Source organism: Tachysurus vachellii, chromosome 9 (genome assembly GCF_030014155.1).
Source record: "Tachysurus vachellii isolate PV-2020 chromosome 9, HZAU_Pvac_v1, whole genome shotgun sequence".
Classification (NCBI taxonomy): domain Eukaryota; kingdom Metazoa; phylum Chordata; class Actinopteri; order Siluriformes; family Bagridae; genus Tachysurus; species Tachysurus vachellii.
Window position 1 is genome coordinate 15,893,794 of NC_083468.1, and position 17,555 is coordinate 15,911,348.

At 38.3% G+C, this 17,555-nt stretch overlaps 2 protein-coding genes across 5 annotated transcripts; both read left to right on the forward strand.

Moving 5' to 3' along the window:
* Positions 1 to 221: 221 nt before the first annotated feature.
* Positions 222 to 6,286, forward strand: paqr5a (progestin and adipoQ receptor family member Va). 2 transcript variants are annotated; one of them, XM_060877917.1, is made up of 10 exons: positions 223 to 356; positions 1,485 to 1,588; positions 3,181 to 3,367; positions 3,644 to 3,771; positions 4,634 to 4,836; positions 5,001 to 5,127; positions 5,208 to 5,252; positions 5,337 to 5,433; positions 5,538 to 5,682; positions 5,843 to 6,286. In XM_060877917.1, exons 3-10 carry the CDS (start codon positions 3,314 to 3,316, stop codon positions 6,154 to 6,156), a joined length of 1,113 nt encoding a protein of 370 aa, XP_060733900.1. In that variant the 5' UTR covers positions 223 to 356; positions 1,485 to 1,588; positions 3,181 to 3,313; the 3' UTR covers positions 6,157 to 6,286. The 2 variants fall into 2 exon arrangements, with proteins under 2 accessions (XP_060733901.1, XP_060733900.1); XM_060877918.1 differs by lacking the exon at positions 1,485 to 1,588 and having other exon boundaries at positions 222 to 356.
* A 1,076-nt stretch (positions 6,287 to 7,362) lies between these two features.
* On the forward strand, positions 7,363 to 15,974 carry kif23 (kinesin family member 23). Of its 3 annotated transcripts, XM_060877916.1 has the most exons (24): positions 7,363 to 7,484; positions 7,926 to 7,992; positions 8,071 to 8,199; positions 9,379 to 9,484; positions 9,576 to 9,712; positions 9,830 to 9,942; positions 10,049 to 10,219; positions 10,450 to 10,494; positions 10,738 to 10,850; positions 10,965 to 11,086; positions 11,176 to 11,278; positions 11,372 to 11,451; positions 11,531 to 11,650; positions 11,735 to 11,894; positions 11,975 to 12,136; positions 12,215 to 12,381; positions 12,468 to 12,641; positions 12,923 to 13,123; positions 13,334 to 13,600; positions 14,526 to 14,759; positions 14,846 to 14,934; positions 15,047 to 15,119; positions 15,209 to 15,279; positions 15,386 to 15,974. In XM_060877916.1, exons 1-24 carry the CDS (start codon positions 7,471 to 7,473, stop codon positions 15,399 to 15,401), a joined length of 2,934 nt encoding a protein of 977 aa, XP_060733899.1. In that variant the 5' UTR covers positions 7,363 to 7,470; the 3' UTR covers positions 15,402 to 15,974. The 3 variants fall into 3 exon arrangements, with proteins under 3 accessions (XP_060733899.1, XP_060733897.1, XP_060733898.1); XM_060877914.1 differs by lacking the exon at positions 13,334 to 13,600; XM_060877915.1 differs by lacking the exons at positions 10,450 to 10,494; positions 13,334 to 13,600.
* Positions 15,975 to 17,555: the final 1,581 nt, after the last annotated feature.

A 17,555-nucleotide genomic window follows, 5' to 3' on the forward strand; every position in this document is an offset into this window, starting at 1 on the left:
CTCTCTCTCTCTCTCTCTCTCTCTCTCTCACACACACACACACTCTCTCTCTCTCTCTCTGTGGATTTTCACACGCCACATGCTACTCTTATGGTGATTCATAACTCCAGTTACAGCTGGAACCAATAAAAAAACAAAAGACTGCACGTGAGCTCAGAAACGGCGCCGCGCAGAGAAGCGGCTCAGCCAATCAGATGGACTCTGGGAGCCACAGCTGACAACGAAAACAAAGAAAGGCATGTTTTCCCTTTAAAGCCACTCAGTTCAGCACACTGCCAGGATGAAAAGGTGGAAGAAACTCCCGTCAGTTACCATTGCACGGGTCCACGGGCAGCACGCTTCTTCAGCTTGACATGGTAAGTAACATCTCGACGTTTATTCGAATGTTTTCTTTTAGATAAATAGCAGCACCAGTCACGTGGCGTTCTTTATGTTTATGTTTTCATGTTTGACGTCTTGCCCATTAAAATGATTCAAAGTTATTATTTTTTTTTTTTTTTACACTTTGTGGCCAACAATATGTGGACCCCTGAAATCTGTGCATCTCTTTCCAAACCCATGTTCATAATAAATGTTAAGCTGTTTCCTCTTCACTTCCATAACAGCTTCCACTCTTTAGGGAATGTTTTCCATTATATTTTGTTCTGTGTTTGTATGAGCTTTTGGCTTTACATTAAATATTACATACAAAAAGCTCTTGTATTTCATATATGTATATCTTGTATTTCATATAAACACATCATAAAATATATATATATATATATATATATATATATATATATATATATATATATATATATATATATATTGTGTGTGTACACATACAGCTGACCATCACACAGTCAAAGTCAGTCATTTTGTTTGTCATATGCAGAGTACATATGGTCAGTCATTGTGCTGTTGCCATAGTAATAACTTTAGTCATTGCGTTGTACAACTAACATTCCACTTGACAATAAATCATTTGTCTTGCTGCTAAAAAGCCAGTCTATACTGGCCAGCCCTGTTGAATGCTCATATTTGAAACACCACCTACACTATTCCTGGCATCTTGATATCTCTATCAAGATAGAGATATCAAGATCTTAGATCTCTATCTCTATCTAATTCATTATTTAATTGTTAGGCGAATCATTGCCCATTGCTCTGTGCTGTATTAACTTCGTGTTCACTGTTTGTTACATTATGCAACATTGATTTGCCTAATGAACTTGGATTACAGTAAATATATACATATTGTAGTTTGCCTTCATCTAGTTCACAGTTCATTCATTCAGCTGACTCAAGCATTTTTATACAGCTTAAATAAAATGTGTATTTATACAGAATATAATCATGCAGATCAGCCATAACATGAAAACCATCTGCTTAATGTTATATATTGTTTGTCCAGCACATCTCACAAATGCTTGATCACATTCAGATCTGGAGAATTCGGAGGCCAAGTGAATACCTTGAACTCTTTGTCATGTTTCTCCAACCAGTGCAGTGAAGTCTGGCAGTGGGTATTATCCTGCTGAAAGAGGCCACTGCCATTGTGAAAGACAGTTACCATGAAGGGGTGTACTTGGGCTGCAACAATGATCAGGTAGGTGGTACATGTCAAAGTAACACCCACATGAATGCCAGGACCAACGGTTTCCCAGTAGAACATTGCTCAGGGCAGCACACTGCCTCCGCTTGTTTGCTTTCTTCTCATAGTGCATCCTGGTTCTATCTTTTCTCTAGGAAGCCACAAACATGCACCCAGCCATCCACATGATGGAAAAGAAAATGTGATTCATGTGATTCTTACAGTGATCCATGGTCCAGTTGATGCTCACATAGACATTGTAGGTGGTTGACAGAGGTCAGCATGGGTGCTTTTGGTCTAAGTCTGCACAGATCCATATGCAGCAACTTCCAATCGTGGTCTTATTATAGCCAATATGAACATTTTCAGAAAACTCTACTACTGTAGCTTTTTCTGTAGGATTGGACCTGACAAATTAGCTTTCACAAATCAATGAGCCTTGCACACTTATGACCTTGTCGGCAATTGTCCTTCCTTGGACGACTTTTGGTATATACTAACCACTGCATACCAGGAACACCACACAAGATCTGTTTGGAGACGCTCTGACCCAGTTGTCTACCCATTCAACTTTGCCCCTTGTCAAAGATAGATCCTTATACCTGCCCATTTTTCCTGCTTCCAACACATCAGCATTGAGAACTGACTGTTCACAAGCTGTATAATATATTCCATCTCCTGAGAGGTGCCACTGTAACAAGAGAAACAATTTAATTTAGTCCACCTGTCAGATAGATGGATAAAATTGTATACTTTATTGATCCCATAAGGGATATTTGTGTGTTATAGCAGCATGGTCAGTAACAAGATACTGTACAGCACGCACGCGCACACAAGATATCTGGAATCCCTGTCACTGATGCTGCCATCCCAGCAGACTAGAACACAGTAAATGGCATTCACCACCACAGAGTGGAAGAAGATCTCCAGAAACTGAAATATCTGCACTTCCTCAGAAATTAGTCTACTCATTCCCTAATTGTATACAGTGTCTGTGTTATTCCTCCATTCCAGTCTGTTGTTTAATTGTACACCCTAATATTTGAAGTTAGCAATAATTCCATCCGTCTCACTCATGATGATTATGGGTTTAATCAAAGTTTTTATGCTCCTGAGGTCCAACACCATCTCCTTGGTCTTCATCACATTTAGGAGCAGGTAATTCCTAGTCCACAAAGTTATACAGTCGTTTCTGTTCTCCAACTCCTGTCCATGCCTAATGCACTCCACCACTGCAGGGACATGATTCAGAGTTGTACTGAAAGTCTGAGGTGTACAGAGTGAACAAGAATGGTGACAGGACAGTCCCCCCAGTGGTTTTAATGTTATGGCTGAATCTTGTGTGTGTGTGTCAGGCAAATTGAACACCACACTGTAAAAGAATCTTGTAAAAGGGCCTACGTAAGATCTTTCATGTATACATTTGCTTTGCCTGTGTCATAGTCAAGGTCTGTGACTTATCTACTTAAAATAAAGGTGCAGGTAGTAAGCTTTGGATTAATATTAACATCCTCCACTTTACTGGAAGTAAATCAAACAATTTTTAACAATATTTTATTTCTTGCTCTTTTTTGTATGATTGTCTTTTGTCTGCTCTGTCCCATCAGGTTTATATGCACAGGGGGATAAGTACACTGGGTGATCTATGAAAAAGGTGGAGCAAGTAAAGAGGACATTATAAGCACAGTTCAAGCCAGTTTCTCTCAACTTTTCAGTGTTTGTATTGACTGTTAGTGGATTATGTTGAGCCTTATCAAACTACCTCGAGTCTTAACCATCAACCAAGTTCCAAAAGTAAGTTCATCTCATTTTGTAATGAACAGCTTTCTAAGTCTATTGCTGTGCTAAAGCAGCCTTTTTTTTTTTTTTACACAGATCTAATGTCTGTTTGTTTTAGAGAGTTTTAATATGAGCAGTACATGTCTGTTCACAATGTGTAATGTTGTGAGGTCTCTTTTTTTTCTTTTCACTACAGTTATCCTTTATAGTGCTAGTTAATTTTTCCTTACAGCTCAGATATTTGATCATCATTGATTACATACTCTTTCATTACATAGTCTTCATTTTCAGGTGTTCCATGAGGATGGGATCATATCTGGGTATCGGTATCCATATAGCTCAGCAAAAGACTGTGTTCTTAGCATCTTCCAGCTAACTAACGAAACCCTAAACATTTGGACCCACTTTCTTCCTACATGGTATGAACACAGTACCTTTATTTCACAAATTATACATGATGTGGTGTGCTGTCTAAGGCAATTGGACAAAATTAGAGAAGCCTGGCAATTTTCCAATAACAGCATGTCCTGAAGTTTCCTTTATACCACAACAACTTCAATTTAGAATTTTTTTAGTCATTAATTAATCAGTTACAATTTCAATATGTTGAATGAATGGCTTCTGACAGTAAAATCCAAGCCATGAATATGGACCTACTGAAAATATATTATTGTGTAAGCTGTTACTGTAGAAACAATAATGTTTTAGGTTACCTAAACTTCACAGCTGGAGTCATGAAGTTATAGAAAATGAATCAACACCTTCTGACTGACTAACATTGAGCATTTAACAAAACAGAAATTTATTATGACATATGAACTTTTGTGTCCAGTTATTCTTTTGGGTGGTTCCCAAAAGAACAATGTAGAAATGTTCCTAGACAAACAATGTTCCTTTTCTTTCAACTTTCCTTTTTATTTTTTTATATCCATGAGAATAGGGGGCCATTTATCTAGTAAATGCTATCACTGTTATGATTTATGGCTACCTCTGAGATGCAACTATGACCATGTAGACTGAAGAATATTTGTCACTTGTCCATCAAATATTACAGCCAAATACTGCATTCTCTACTTTCACATACTGTTTTGTCACTGATTCCAGAGTACACATCCAAGAAAGGATATCAGTTCTTTACAGGTCTTTACAAAACCTAATTTAGAATGTAAATAACTCCTGTAAATTATTTACTGTCACTTTATTATGTATTCTTTAGTAGAAGTAATCTAAGATGAGTAAATCTTTCGAAGATAGAAATGGTTAAATGTGCTGCTTTGCTAGGTTCTTCTTGTGGAAGCTCCTTATGGTACTAATAGAGGAAGACTGGCAGGACTCCTACTGTTGGCCTCTTCTGGTTTTCCAGGTGTCCTGCTGCTTGTACCCCCTGGCTTCCAGCTGTGCACACACCTTCAGTACCATGTCTGAACGTGCCAGACACATCTGCTTCTTCTTCGACTACGGAGCATTAAGCTTCTACAGCTTAGGTCAGGTTGGAATTCATCATGTGTTGAATACTGATTTATAAAAATGAATTAATGACGTCTCAAATTATACTAAAATGTTACAGATCAAAAGAAATGATTTGCTCAAAATTACTCTGTTGTAATTAACCAAAGCGATTATTTATGTTTTTGATTTGAATGTCTAGGTTCTGCCATTACGTACTCTTCCTATATATTTCCTGAGAAATGGGTGAACAGCTTTTTCCATAAGTACTACATTCCTGCTGCCATGCTCAACTCTGTCCTCTCCACTGGACTGGCCTGTTACTCAAGGTAAAGTAGATGATACAGAATAAAACACTGCTTTGAAATTTTCCACATTTAAACTATAATCAGTACTTTCTTTTTTTTAGGCTTGGATTGCCTTTTATTGAGTACAACTACCATATAAATACGAGGTAACTTGACTTGTCAATTTCCTAATCATATGTTTGAAATGACATATTTTATACTTTTAATATTTGAATCTATTTTTTTCATAGGCCTGTTGAGAAAAGACGAGTGAAACTAGGGAAAATTCTGCGGATTTTGTCCTTTGCATATCCATATTTCTTTGATAATATCCCTTTATTCTATAGGGTGGGTTCTTGCCAGACCTCATTATTCATCATTATTAGATATCTTATGGAATTGTCAGTTCTGTGTTCCAGATATCATTTTGATTAACTTGTCTGGCCATGCAGATTTTTGTATGTGTTGGAGAGGATTGCACGGTTAATGAAGCCACAATAGTTCACTACCAGCATGCTGCACTGGCACTACTTACAGGATTCCTCTTTGCCTCACACCTACCCGAACGCCTGGCACCTGGGAGTTTTGATTATATAGGTACTCTTTAACAATCAGTTGAACACACCTTTATATATAATCACAAATTATACAGTACACACTTACCTAGCACTTTATTAGGAACACTTACACATTCCTGCAGTTATCCAATCACTTATGTTAGTTGTTTGCTTTAATGTGGGCTTTTTCCCCCCCACAGGACACAGTCACCAGCTCTTTCATGTCTTCGCCATTGTTGGCACATACTTCCAGCTCAGTGCAGTTGAGTTAGACATGACCTTACGGAAGCAATGGCTTCTGACTCATTCACATCCCATAACCTTCAGCAACACAGTGGGCGCAGCATTGCTTTGTGCAGCCTGCAGTCTATGTATAATCTATGTCTTCAGTAAGGCACTTTTCTCCACACAGATTTGGAAGGACAATGATTTGAAAAGGTCACATTTTGCTGCAGTTTCTGACTCACAGCATGCAAACACATGTTTTATTTTAAGACAGGAAAAATTAAGGTGAAGGTTTTTTTTTTTATGGACTGAAGACCTCTACACACACAAGACAATGCTCTCTCTCTGTGTTAATTACTGGGATCTCCTGTTGGAGCTCTGTTAAGTAGGATTTGTGCAAATTTGGAAAAAAAAGAAATGAGGATTTGTGCTGTGCCTTTCAATGGATTGTGTTTACAATTGTCACTCAGTATATGATTGTTTTTTTAATTGCCTTAAATATTTATGTATATTTAATTTCTGTGAAATTCTGTTACTTTGTATACTATTTATTTTCTTTATAAATAAACTGTTTTAATTGATGTTGTACTGCATTATTAGGATTTCTAAGGATTTTATTAGCGTGATTGGAATATCAGTTTTAAATCGATATTTGAAAGAATGTTTCAAACAAGACAATATTAGTAATTTTCCTCATTTAATATTTCTCAGCCCAATGAAACCAATTTGATATCTTCACCACATTATCCTTTCAGGACAATGTCACCATTATAGTTAAATTGCAAGCATATAAGATAGAAAATAATTCAAATTTATTTGTATAGCGCTTTTTACAATTGACATTGTCTCAAAGCAGCTTTACAGAACACAAACATAGAACAAATGGTTATTATAAAGAATAATAGAAAGCTTAATATAATAAAAAAGTCAATATTGATATTAGATATATTAAGATGTGTATGTATTTATCCCCACTGAGCAAGTCTGAGGTGACTCAGGCGACTGTGGGGAGGAAAAACTCCCTTGAATGGTAAAGGAAGAAACCTTGAGAGGAACCAGACTCAAAGGAGAACCTCATCCTCATACATGTGACACTGGAGGGTGTGATTATAAACATACAGTCCGACAAATGTCGTATTGAATTGTTTTGAGGTTGTTGTCCTCAAAATAATGAGCGTCCTTGGTTCCCATCTCAGTAGGTCGCTAAGAGTTAAACAACAGTGAGTTATTCTCTCTGCTAATGTACTTTTATTTTAACCCTCTTGTTTTTTTTCTCAGCTCGATGTTAACTTTTAGTGTAGTTTGCTTTATTTTAATTATGATTTGAATTTTGACCAATAAACAATTTAGTTATAATTTAAATCTAAAAAACATGATGAAAAGATTAGACTAGACTGTAGATTGTAAACAATCGACCCAGCATAGCGGATATGACGTAAGAAGCAGAGGCGGGGTGTCCTGTATGCACGTGAACTTTTGCTGAGCTCTGATTGGAGCGATTTGAAAAATATGTTTGTCGGTTGACGAAGAGAGCGAACTTTGAATTTCTGTGAGTGGAGAACAGGAAGCTAAGCTAACGGCGTCGGGACAAAAAGAAGCTAAGATGCTAAGGCCAGTGTGAGTATCGGGCTTTATTTCATTGAAAAGTTTTTCCTTTGGGAAATATTTGTGAGAAATGCTCGTGTTTTCTGTTTCGCCTTCTCGTTTAGTAGTAAGGAGAATGTGTAAAAACAGAAAACACTTAGGTTCAGCCATCTTGGACTGGTCAGGATAGTTGCTAGGGAACAAATCTAGGTAAATTTTATAACCCAAAGCCATTAATTTAATCTTATTTTAGTGTTTTTTTTCACCTGGGAACCTTTTAGTGTTGATTTACTTTTATGTTTATGTGCGAGCTAAATTTATACACTGATGTCAATCGAGCAAGAAAAACAAAAGGAAATCAAACAAAATCTCCAACAAAAGTTGTTTTTCGGTTATGTTTTATTGTATTATACATCTTAGCATTTAGGTTTCTTCATTCGGCTTTTTTTTTAGTTCTTCTTTTTTTAATTACAGAAAGGGTAAAACCCCCAGAAGAGCTCCTCCTAAAAAACCTACAAACAACCTGAAGGATCCTGTCGGGGTGAGTACATGTGTGCTGATTCTGAGCTTATTACTAATGGGCAATAGAAGGTGTTTTAATAAGTGTGTGTGTGCGCAGGTGTACTGTCGTGTGCGTCCACTGGGTGCAGAGAATGAAGAGTGTTGCATTGAGGTGATCAGCAGTTCTACCATCCAGCTCCATGCCCCTGATGGCCTCAAAGCCAACAGGAATGGGGAGTTTAAAGAGGTTTGTGCATATTCGTGGTTTGAAAATCTCGCCATTGTGTTGCCATTCTGATAGAATGTTAACGCATCTAGAGATCTACCAGCTCCAGCTAGACTCTGTGAAGATTTAATTAATGGCAACATTCTATTAGATATCCCCAGCTGATGCCTACGATAATTACAGAATTCTAAAACTACACAACAGCCAGTACGAACGATAAACCCTTGTACGGTTCAAGACACCAAGACTACAAAAGTTCAACTCAATGTTGAACATACAAGATGATGATTACATATATAAGGGATTGTGGGTGTATATGATTTGGATTCAATTTGGCTAGCGGGAATAGGTGTTTGATGACAAAGTTTAACACGTCTATACAATGCATTGATGATCTCAATCATTTGAGTATTTGTGTATTTCTCAATTGACACACAAATCTCATGGTTGGTAAAAGGTGGGCTGCTTTGGTTATATCAGAAACTCCTGATCTCTTGGAACAGTCTCAACAGAGTTAGTATATGTAAATGTTACAGATTTAATAAGTGAATCTTTTAATACACTTCTTCAGTAGCTGACATGGCAGTAAATTATAGCAACTAACTAACTTTTAATACACTTATTGTGGATTGATACTTGTGTATATAATTCATTCAAAGAGATATGCTATGCTACACACATGCATTTTTTTTAATGAACAAAATATGTAAAATCCCAATAAGAGACCAAGTAAATGATATATATACGTGTAAATTTTTTTAATTCATATTCAGCTATTTTTCTAAGCATTGACCATTTGCCATACAATCTGTGATTCATTTTTTTTTTTTTTTGACCAAAGATAGGACAGGATCCGATAAACCTGAACAACTGGATGCCCGATGCTTAATATGCATGGTGTAATCAAGACATTGCAAAATTTGTGTTCACCTACTTTGGAAGTCATACTAGTTTGTTGTGATGCTCTTCACAATTTGAACACAATCAAATGATGAACATGACAATGAATTAATGTGTTTTAGTCTAAATGAAATGACTGATGCTGTGAGTGCCTTAAAACATAGTCCAAATAATCAGTATAACGCTTCATACCAGGCTGTTATAGAAAAATATTACACTCTGGCCTCCTGGTGTGGTATCTGTTATTTGTATATAATCCAATATGTGCTCATTGTAGCAATTTTTGTTTTGTTTTTTCAGACCCAGTATTCCTTCAAGAAGGTTTTTGGAATTAAAACCTCACAGATGGAATTGTTTGAGGATGTTGCAAAACCTCTTGTAGAAGATCTTATTCATGGCAAAAATGGTACTGAATAATTCACTTGGCAGTAAATATGAAATGGTTTCATTTTATAAAATATTGATGCACTTGTGCCTTTTGCCCTTTTCCATATTAGGTCTTCTATTTACCTATGGTGTCACTGGCAGTGGAAAAACCTACACAATGACTGGTTCCCCTGGCCAAGGTGGGCTGCTGCCCCGCTCTCTGGACATGATCTTCAACAGCATTGGTCCCTACCAGGCCAAAAGATTTGTATGTAGAAATTTTGCAGTGTTTTATCTATTTATTTTTTTCATTTCCTCTTTCCTTTGGTGGTGTTCTGTAATGTGTACTTCACTTTATTTAATTATTTGTTGGTTTATTTTTCAGGTCTTTAAGCCAGATGATAAGAATGGCATGGAAGTGCAAAACCAAGTGGATGCTCTTTTGGAACGACAGAAACAAGAGAGTCAGTCATCTGTACCAAAGACTCCATCCTCAAGGCACATAACACTTCAATCTTAACATGATGTGTCGACAGATTATTTTTTGTCAAATTACCCTGTCTCATCATCTTCTCATCTTTTTTTTTTCTTTTTTTTTTTGCAGGCAAAGAGTTGATCCAGAGTTTGCTGACATGATCAATCCAGAAGAAGCTTGTAAGGCTTCAGCGGTGGATGAAGACAGTAGCTACAGTGTGTTTGTCTCTTACATAGAGATATACAATAACTACATCTATGATCTCCTTGAGGAGGTGCCTTATGACCCAATTAGGCCCAAGTAAGATCATTGTATGCTGCTGCTTATTTTGGATTTTGTTTGCTTTTATTTATATATGCAAAAGTAATGATTAACATGTACATGTATGACAAATAGAGGCTCTGGTTGTATATGATAAATGCGCTCTTAAGAACATGGCCCTACTTCTCTCAACCTTCTCTTTTTGGACATTAATAAGTATCTATCATACTTTAAGCTTTGCAGTTTAAATGTTTGTGTTCCTTTGTTAGGTGGAATGGTGCAGGGACTCCTCTGAGGCTCAACACTGAGTTCATGTACGTGACCAGTGGATAACGCCTGTAGATAGACAGAATCTTTAGCAAAATATCCTGTCAGCCGTCACTGTGTACTTGTGGTGTGCAATGCTAAGCTTTTCCCCGCTGCTTTTTAGCTTCTAGACAATGCTTTGCAACTTTACCACCCATTGCAGCATGGCTTTTTATAATTTTTTTTTATTTTTTTGGTCCTTGTTTACCTCTAAACATAAAGTTTGTTGCTGTTGTATTTGGTTCTTTTAGACCACCACAGTCCAAGATTTTACGTGAAGATCAAAACCACAACATGTATGTGGCTGGATGCACAGAACTTGAAGTGAAATCAACAGAGGAAGCGTTTGAAGTATTTTGGAGAGGTGAGTTGAAATGCCTGCAGTTGATGTTCCTGTACACAATATCCTCTCCAACACTGATTATATTTTCCCCTATTAATTACTATTTTTTTTTTTATTTTAAATATTGGCCACCAGGTCAAAAGAAGCGTAGGATTGCAAACACTCAGTTAAACCGTGAGTCCAGCAGATCACACAGTGTCTTCATCATTAAACTTGCACAAGCCCCACTGGATGCAGATGGAGACAATATCCTTCAGGTAAACAGTTATGCATACATGCACAATTGATTAAAGGAAGGGTTTAGGACAATCTGACCCTTTTCTAATTTTTTTTAATTTACTTGCAGGATAAGAACCAGGTGAATGTGAGTCAGTTGTGTCTGGTGGATCTGGCTGGCAGTGAACGCACAAGCAGAACCCGTGCAGAGGGCAGTCGCCTTCGGGAAGCAGGTTAGTTGTATCCATTGGAAAAAGTAGATCTTTCTTAAAATTCTAAAGCCTGTGTTTAATATGCAATGCACTGGTCATTTTGTTTCTCTCCAGGCAACATCAATCAGTCTCTGATGACTCTTCGCACATGCATTGAAGTGCTCAGAGAGAATCAGATGTGTGGAACAAATAAGGTACAACCCCACCCCTTCCCCTCCCCATTTATTGAATGGTGTGGTGTTGTGGTGTAATAATGTACACCTTTTTTCTCAGATGGTTCCCTACAGAGACTCTAAGGTGACCCATCTGTTTAAAAACTATTTTGATGGTGAGGGGAAAGTCAGAATGGTGGTCTGTGTGAACCCTAAGGCTGATGATTATGAAGAAACGATGGTAAGCTAATACTGATAACGTTTGTGTTTTGAATTCTGACATTCAGTATTGTTGTTCTGTAATTGTGTTCTTTGCACGTGTCAGCTGGTGATGCGGTTTGCTGAGATGACACAAGAAGTAGAAGTGGCACGACCTGTTGATAGGCCCATCTATGGCTTTGCTGCAGGACGCCGACAGAGAAACCAGGCCTTCAAAGAGGAACTGTCTCGTCGGCTAGAGGAACGTGGAGGCCCCGTAGATGCCGGTATTGCTTATTCTCTTGTACAGAATGTCATCTCTAAGCAGGGAGGAAGTTGTTATTAATGATTGGAATTTTCTGTCCAGAACCTTCCACAAGCCTGAACCAGCTGTTGCAAAATATGCCTCCACTGCCTTCCTGTGAAATCTCTGACCCTACAGATGACCATACACTTCCTAGATTAATTGAGGCCTTGGAGAAGCGGCATAGGATCCGTCAGATGATGACTGAAGAGTACAACAAATCAGGTATGTATTTTTTTTATCAGTATAATTTTGCATTATGCTATTTTGAAGGCACATACAACTTATTTATTCTATTTATAGCCAATATGCTGAAGTCAATGCTTCAAGAACTCGATGGCAACCTGATTTCCAAAGAGAATTTTATCCACGACCAACGGAGCAAGCTGGGTGAGAAAGACAAAATGATCCAGAACCAGAAAAATGAGATTGATCGCCTGGAGAAGAAATCCAAGATGCTGGAGTACAAGGTAATTCTGAAGGATCAAACCAACAGCTGTATACTCTTTGTAAGTTACATGGGTTGCGAGCTTAAGCCTGCTTTCTTGGTGTCCAGATTGACATCCTGCAGAAAACTACAAATATCTATGAGGAGGATAAGCGCACCTTACAGCAGGAGCTAGAGAGCAGAGAACAAAGGTTGCAGCGGGAGCTTTCCGAAAAGAAACGAATGGAGGCACGTATGCAAGGGTTTGTCTCGGACGAAAAGCTCAGGTGGCAGAAGGAGTGTGTGAGTAGACTTACTATGTTTGCTTCTCATTTGTTGACTATATTTGAAAATGTTCTGGTTAAACTGATGAACATTTGATTGTTTCTCATAGATGTACATTTATTTCAGTATCGTCTGCCAGTGTACACTCTGCTATCTGACAATTTCTTTATTAAATTAGAATATTTCATACACTGTTGGTCTGTTTCCTGGGATGTGATTTTGCCTGGGCCTTGTGTTACCCTCTAAAGCGGGTTAAATTCTGGGCAGGTTTTGACTTGAATCTTTGTGTTCATTTTCAGGAGAGGCGGGTAAATGCCAAGGAACTGGAAATGCAGAACAAGCTTTGGGTAAAGGACGAAAAGCTAAAGCAGCTCAAAGCTATAGTAACGGAGAGCAAGGCAGACACACGACCAGACACACGACCAGATAAACCCCAGCGACCTTCCAGAGAAAAGGACAGAGTTCCTGCAAAGAGATCTGCCTCGCCTTCACCGATGCCTGTATGTCATTAATTTATAACCTATGCTTTTTTTGCATTTGCTTCACTCTTGTCTATAAGATTAGCATCAAGTTGTGCACAAAATTTCAGAGTCAGTTACAGAACATGTGCTTTCATACTGTTTGTTTCTTAAACAAATGACATGCATGTGATCCATGTATACTAACTGAAATGTGTGCAGTCTAATTTCACTGCTCCCTTTTCCTGTCAGGCCTCAGAATATATCCATCACAAAGTTGTCAGGGAAGCCCCGCTTTCTTCCAGCACTAGCAGTGTGTCTGTGGCCTCCTGCATCTCAGAATGGGAGCAGCGAACACCACAGGCCAATAGGCAGGGCAGCCCCTCCCCTCCCCAGGGTAGAAGCAGAGTTCAGGGTCTTCCTGGAAGCCTTAGCAGGAGGAAAGGCAGATGCTGGGCCAGAGACTATGAGGTGCCAGTTTACTCAGCAGATGCAGACCTAGAGGAGAGTGGTTACAGGGTCAGTGCTGTATCATGCTGTAGTTGTAGGGTAGTGCTGCCTTGATACTAACATAGTGCTTGCAAATCTTTGTTTTTAAATGTGTTGCTTGATGGCTGCACTTCTATACATTGTGTGCTGCTAATTATTACGTGGCCATGTTTTATGTCCCGTTTTGCACTTTAACCAAATTAAATGCATTCTACTTTAAAGGTGGGGTGCACGATGTTTAAAATATGCTTCAGAAAACTGAGTCGGGCCGAGAAACAAAACAAACGTTTAGCCAATGAGCAGAAATTGGCGTGTCTTGTCAATATGCGGCGGAGAGAGTGTTCACATTGGACATTAGCAGAAAGCGATTTAAACATTGACATGGCGGATAAAAATGAAATGCGAAGAAAGGCTTACGATAAGGCAAGAAGCAGGACCCGTGTTAATATAGGATCAGCTTTCCAGTGCTGGAGAGAACTGAACGTCTTCCATTTGAAATGGAGCTAAACCTTTCACGGTACAACACAGTACTACAAAAAGACATTTGTATTACCATAGTACCCATAGAACCCAGCAGGTTCTGCTGTAATAGTTGCCTGGGTTATGTATGTATGTGTGGGGCGGAACTAAAACGGGGTGACACCCATTTGGGTTAGGGGCGTGTTTGTTTTGGTGATTTCAAATGTCAGCTTTGGCTTTCAAACATCGTGCACCCCACCTTTAAAGCCAGTCATCTCTTGAGCACTGAGAAACAGAATCCTAGTGTATATTATGGCTTGCCAGTCCACCATTTCTCATATAGAATGTAGATTTATCTAGAATGTGTATTGGACTACTTTTGCTTTTCTGTAAGTGTTTGTAGCATGCTTAGTCTATGCTTTGATAGAACGTTAGAACTTTGCACTAACCTGCTGTCTGGGCTGTATCCTGACTGATGCATGTTTTGGTTTTATAGACTGGGCCGGCGGTTCGGCCTCTGCACAGGCGCTCACAATCAGCTGGTGGTGAGAGATGGGTAGATCACAAACCTACCACCAACGTGGAACTTGACACGGTCATGCAGCCTAGCGTTCCCAATTCCATCAAGGTTAATACTCCCAGCGAGAAAGCCCTGTCCAAGTGTGACAAATACATGCTGACACACCAGGAAGTGGCCTCTGATGGAGAGATCCAAACTAAGCTCATTAAGGTGCTTTGACATGTCTAATTTAGCCTGTTTAGCATTTGATGGGCAAATACCTGAAGTCCCCAACCAATAAGATGTTTGTTTTTCAGGGTGAAGTGTTCAAAACTAGAAGTGGTGGACAAGCGGTTCAGTTCACTGATATTGAAACACTAAAACAAGAAAATGCTGTTGGTCCAAGGTGAATATTAGAAAAGCACAACAAAAGCACATTGTGTATTGTATACAGAAGATCATAAAGTGGTCACTGTATTTCACACATTAAGCTATGCTATGTATGTGTTTTGCTATAGCCGTAAAAGGAGATCATCAGAAAACCGTCAGGATGAGCGTAAGGATGGTGACTGGACAGATGTAGAGACCAGGGTAAGAGTGTTCTGCCTTTTTTAAATGGCAGTTTAATGGCAGATTATTATGGCTGCTCAAACCCACTCTTTTGTTTCTGCCCTATTTAGTGTGCTGTGGCTGTGGAGATGAGGGCTGGCTCGAACCTGGGACCTGGCTATCAACATCATGGATATCCAAAGTAAGTTATTTTTCTAATCGTATTTCCCGCTTGCATTTAGTCCAACCATTGAACAAAAATTCTACTGAGCACTTAACTGAACAAAATCTCATGTTTTGTCTTTCAGACGCAGAAAGCCCTAAGCATCGCTACTGTGATGCTATCACAGTCAAGAGTCCTTCCTTCTTGAAATCTCTCAACACTGTGCAATACTTTCTACTATTTAACTTTTTAAAGATATACTTTTATATGACACTTTTTTATATATAGGCCTGTATATACAAGTTCACCAAAGTGGTTTTGTGATGTAATGCATTTTCAACTTTAGTGTTACCATCAGATATTCAGACCTAATTTAATCAAGACCTCTGAGTAACTTGAGACAAAGGTATGGTGTGTCTTATTCCCCTGCTGACCCTCAAGTGTGTAAATTGTTTCTATAATCCTTTCCTATCTTTTGTAATAGGCTGTTTTCTGAAGTAGGGTAATCTAAGAATGTACTAGTCTGGATTGTGCTTTCTGATTTGAACCTCATTATTGAGTTCAATTTTGATTGTAGTCAAATTCTTAGCAAAGCACTGTTTTCTCACTTGTATTTTATAACTACAGCTTGTGCAACATTGAACACCGTGGCATTCACAGTACATATGGACTGTTAATAGCAATTGAGTCTTTCTTTCGGATGTTACTTAAACTTAAATGGATTTTCACTTAAACTGAATACTCATGTACTTGTTATTTTGAAATTATTTCTTGAAGGCAGCAATACACTTTTGCCTTTAAAAGAAAACATTATTTATTTATAGTGATAGGACTTCTTAAATCCAGTACCTAGATAAAGAAAGACACATTAAAGCATGGCTCATTAATAAATGATGGCTATCTAAAATCTGTGCAGGTCTATTTATAAAGGCCTGTTGCTCAGTTGAAATTTTGACACATTGAAAGGAACAAATTGTGCAGAAACTAGAGAAACTTAAGTTTGGACTAGATAAGATGCATTTTGAATAAAGCCAGATTTAACAACTTTAAAAAAAAAAAAAAAAAGTAATGTGAAGCTGTTCAACACTGCATGCTGGTGCTGTCTGGTGGTCAAAAGGAGGAAGTGCAGATAATCTGCATGTTGGTAGAGGCTAGCACATAGACAATCTTTGTTTATTCGGGTTTACACTATATGTGAGAAGAAGGAAAATTAGTTAGATTTAAAACAAGAATTAGGTTTAGCTAGCTCAGAAAAAAAAGAATGAAACCATTGGTGTATTAAACAAGCCATGGAATGAGGTAAGAGTTGTTAATGAATGCATTGTGAGAGCTCGAATAATCAGTGGCCTCATGGCACGGGTGAAGGAATCACAAGAAGAGGAGCTTAAATATGGAGTTTATACCACAATATCCAATCCCCTCATCACCAGCAAGAAACAGGTCTTACTGGAATTCAAAGACGTACATAGAAGCGCCATAAAAGTTCCAAAAATCTCTACCAAAGTGATGGAATAACCAAAGTGCAGAAAGAATCTATTTGTGGTCCATAATATACAAGTTTATTGGTTAAGCACGGTGGAGGTAGATTTGGGCTTGCATGATCGCTCTGGAACAAACTCACTAATCTGTATTGATGATGTTGCTCATGATAGCAGCAGAAAACATTCTGAAGTCTACGGAATTCTTCTGTGCCATTTTATAAAGAAATGCAGCCAATCTATTTTGGAGGAACTTCATCATGCAGCAAGACAATGATCCAAATCACACTGCCAACTCAACAAATAACGTGTGTGTGTGTGCGCGCGTAAAGACACAACAAACCACAAAAGCTCTTACAGCTAGGTGTTACACCATAGTCTTGTTTTTATTATTCACAAAACCTAGGTTACATATAATAATTTGCCTACTTATACTATGCAAAAAAGTATGCAAGTACTGGGATTTATTTCGTTACTAATCTTTAACTGCACAGTTTGTGTGAGTCTGTGTCCATGATAGCCTCAGATTCTTGTTCTTGGCCTAAAGGAGTAGATCCTGATGTGGCTTTCAGCTGTTGTAGCAGATCCGCCTCAAGGGTCAAAGTTTTGCACATTCTAAGATGCTTTTCTTCTCACCACAGTTTACATAAGTTGTTATTTCCTTCTTGGGACCTCCGATCCACAGAACTGTTGCTCACTCAATAGTTTTATTTCCTTCTTTTTTTTCACACCATTCTGTGTTTGTAAACTTTAGAGATTTTGTGTGTGAATATTCCTAGAAGATCAATACTTCTTGAAAAGCAGAAAAAAGAGCAGAGGTCATACACGTCCCCATTC

What these genes read in the sequence shown, in the direction of transcription:
- paqr5a (XM_060877918.1), top strand. Translation starts at nt 3,314, where the DNA reads ATGTTGAGCCTTATCAAACTACCTCGAGTCTTAACCATCAACCAAGTT. An exon ending in AACTACCATATAAATACGAG is followed by an intron (nt 5,253 to 5,336) that starts GTAACTTGACTT and finishes TTTTTTTCATAG; the next exon opens with GCCTGTTGAGAAAAGACGAG. An exon ending in TGGGAGTTTTGATTATATAG is followed by an intron (nt 5,683 to 5,842) that starts GTACTCTTTAAC and finishes TCCCCCCCACAG; the next exon opens with GACACAGTCACCAGCTCTTT.
- kif23 (XM_060877916.1), top strand. An exon ending in CCTACCAGGCCAAAAGATTT is followed by an intron (nt 9,713 to 9,829) that starts GTATGTAGAAAT and finishes TTTATTTTTCAG; the next exon opens with GTCTTTAAGCCAGATGATAA. An exon ending in TAGAGGAGAGTGGTTACAGG is followed by an intron (nt 13,601 to 14,525) that starts GTCAGTGCTGTA and finishes TTGGTTTTATAG; the next exon opens with ACTGGGCCGGCGGTTCGGCC.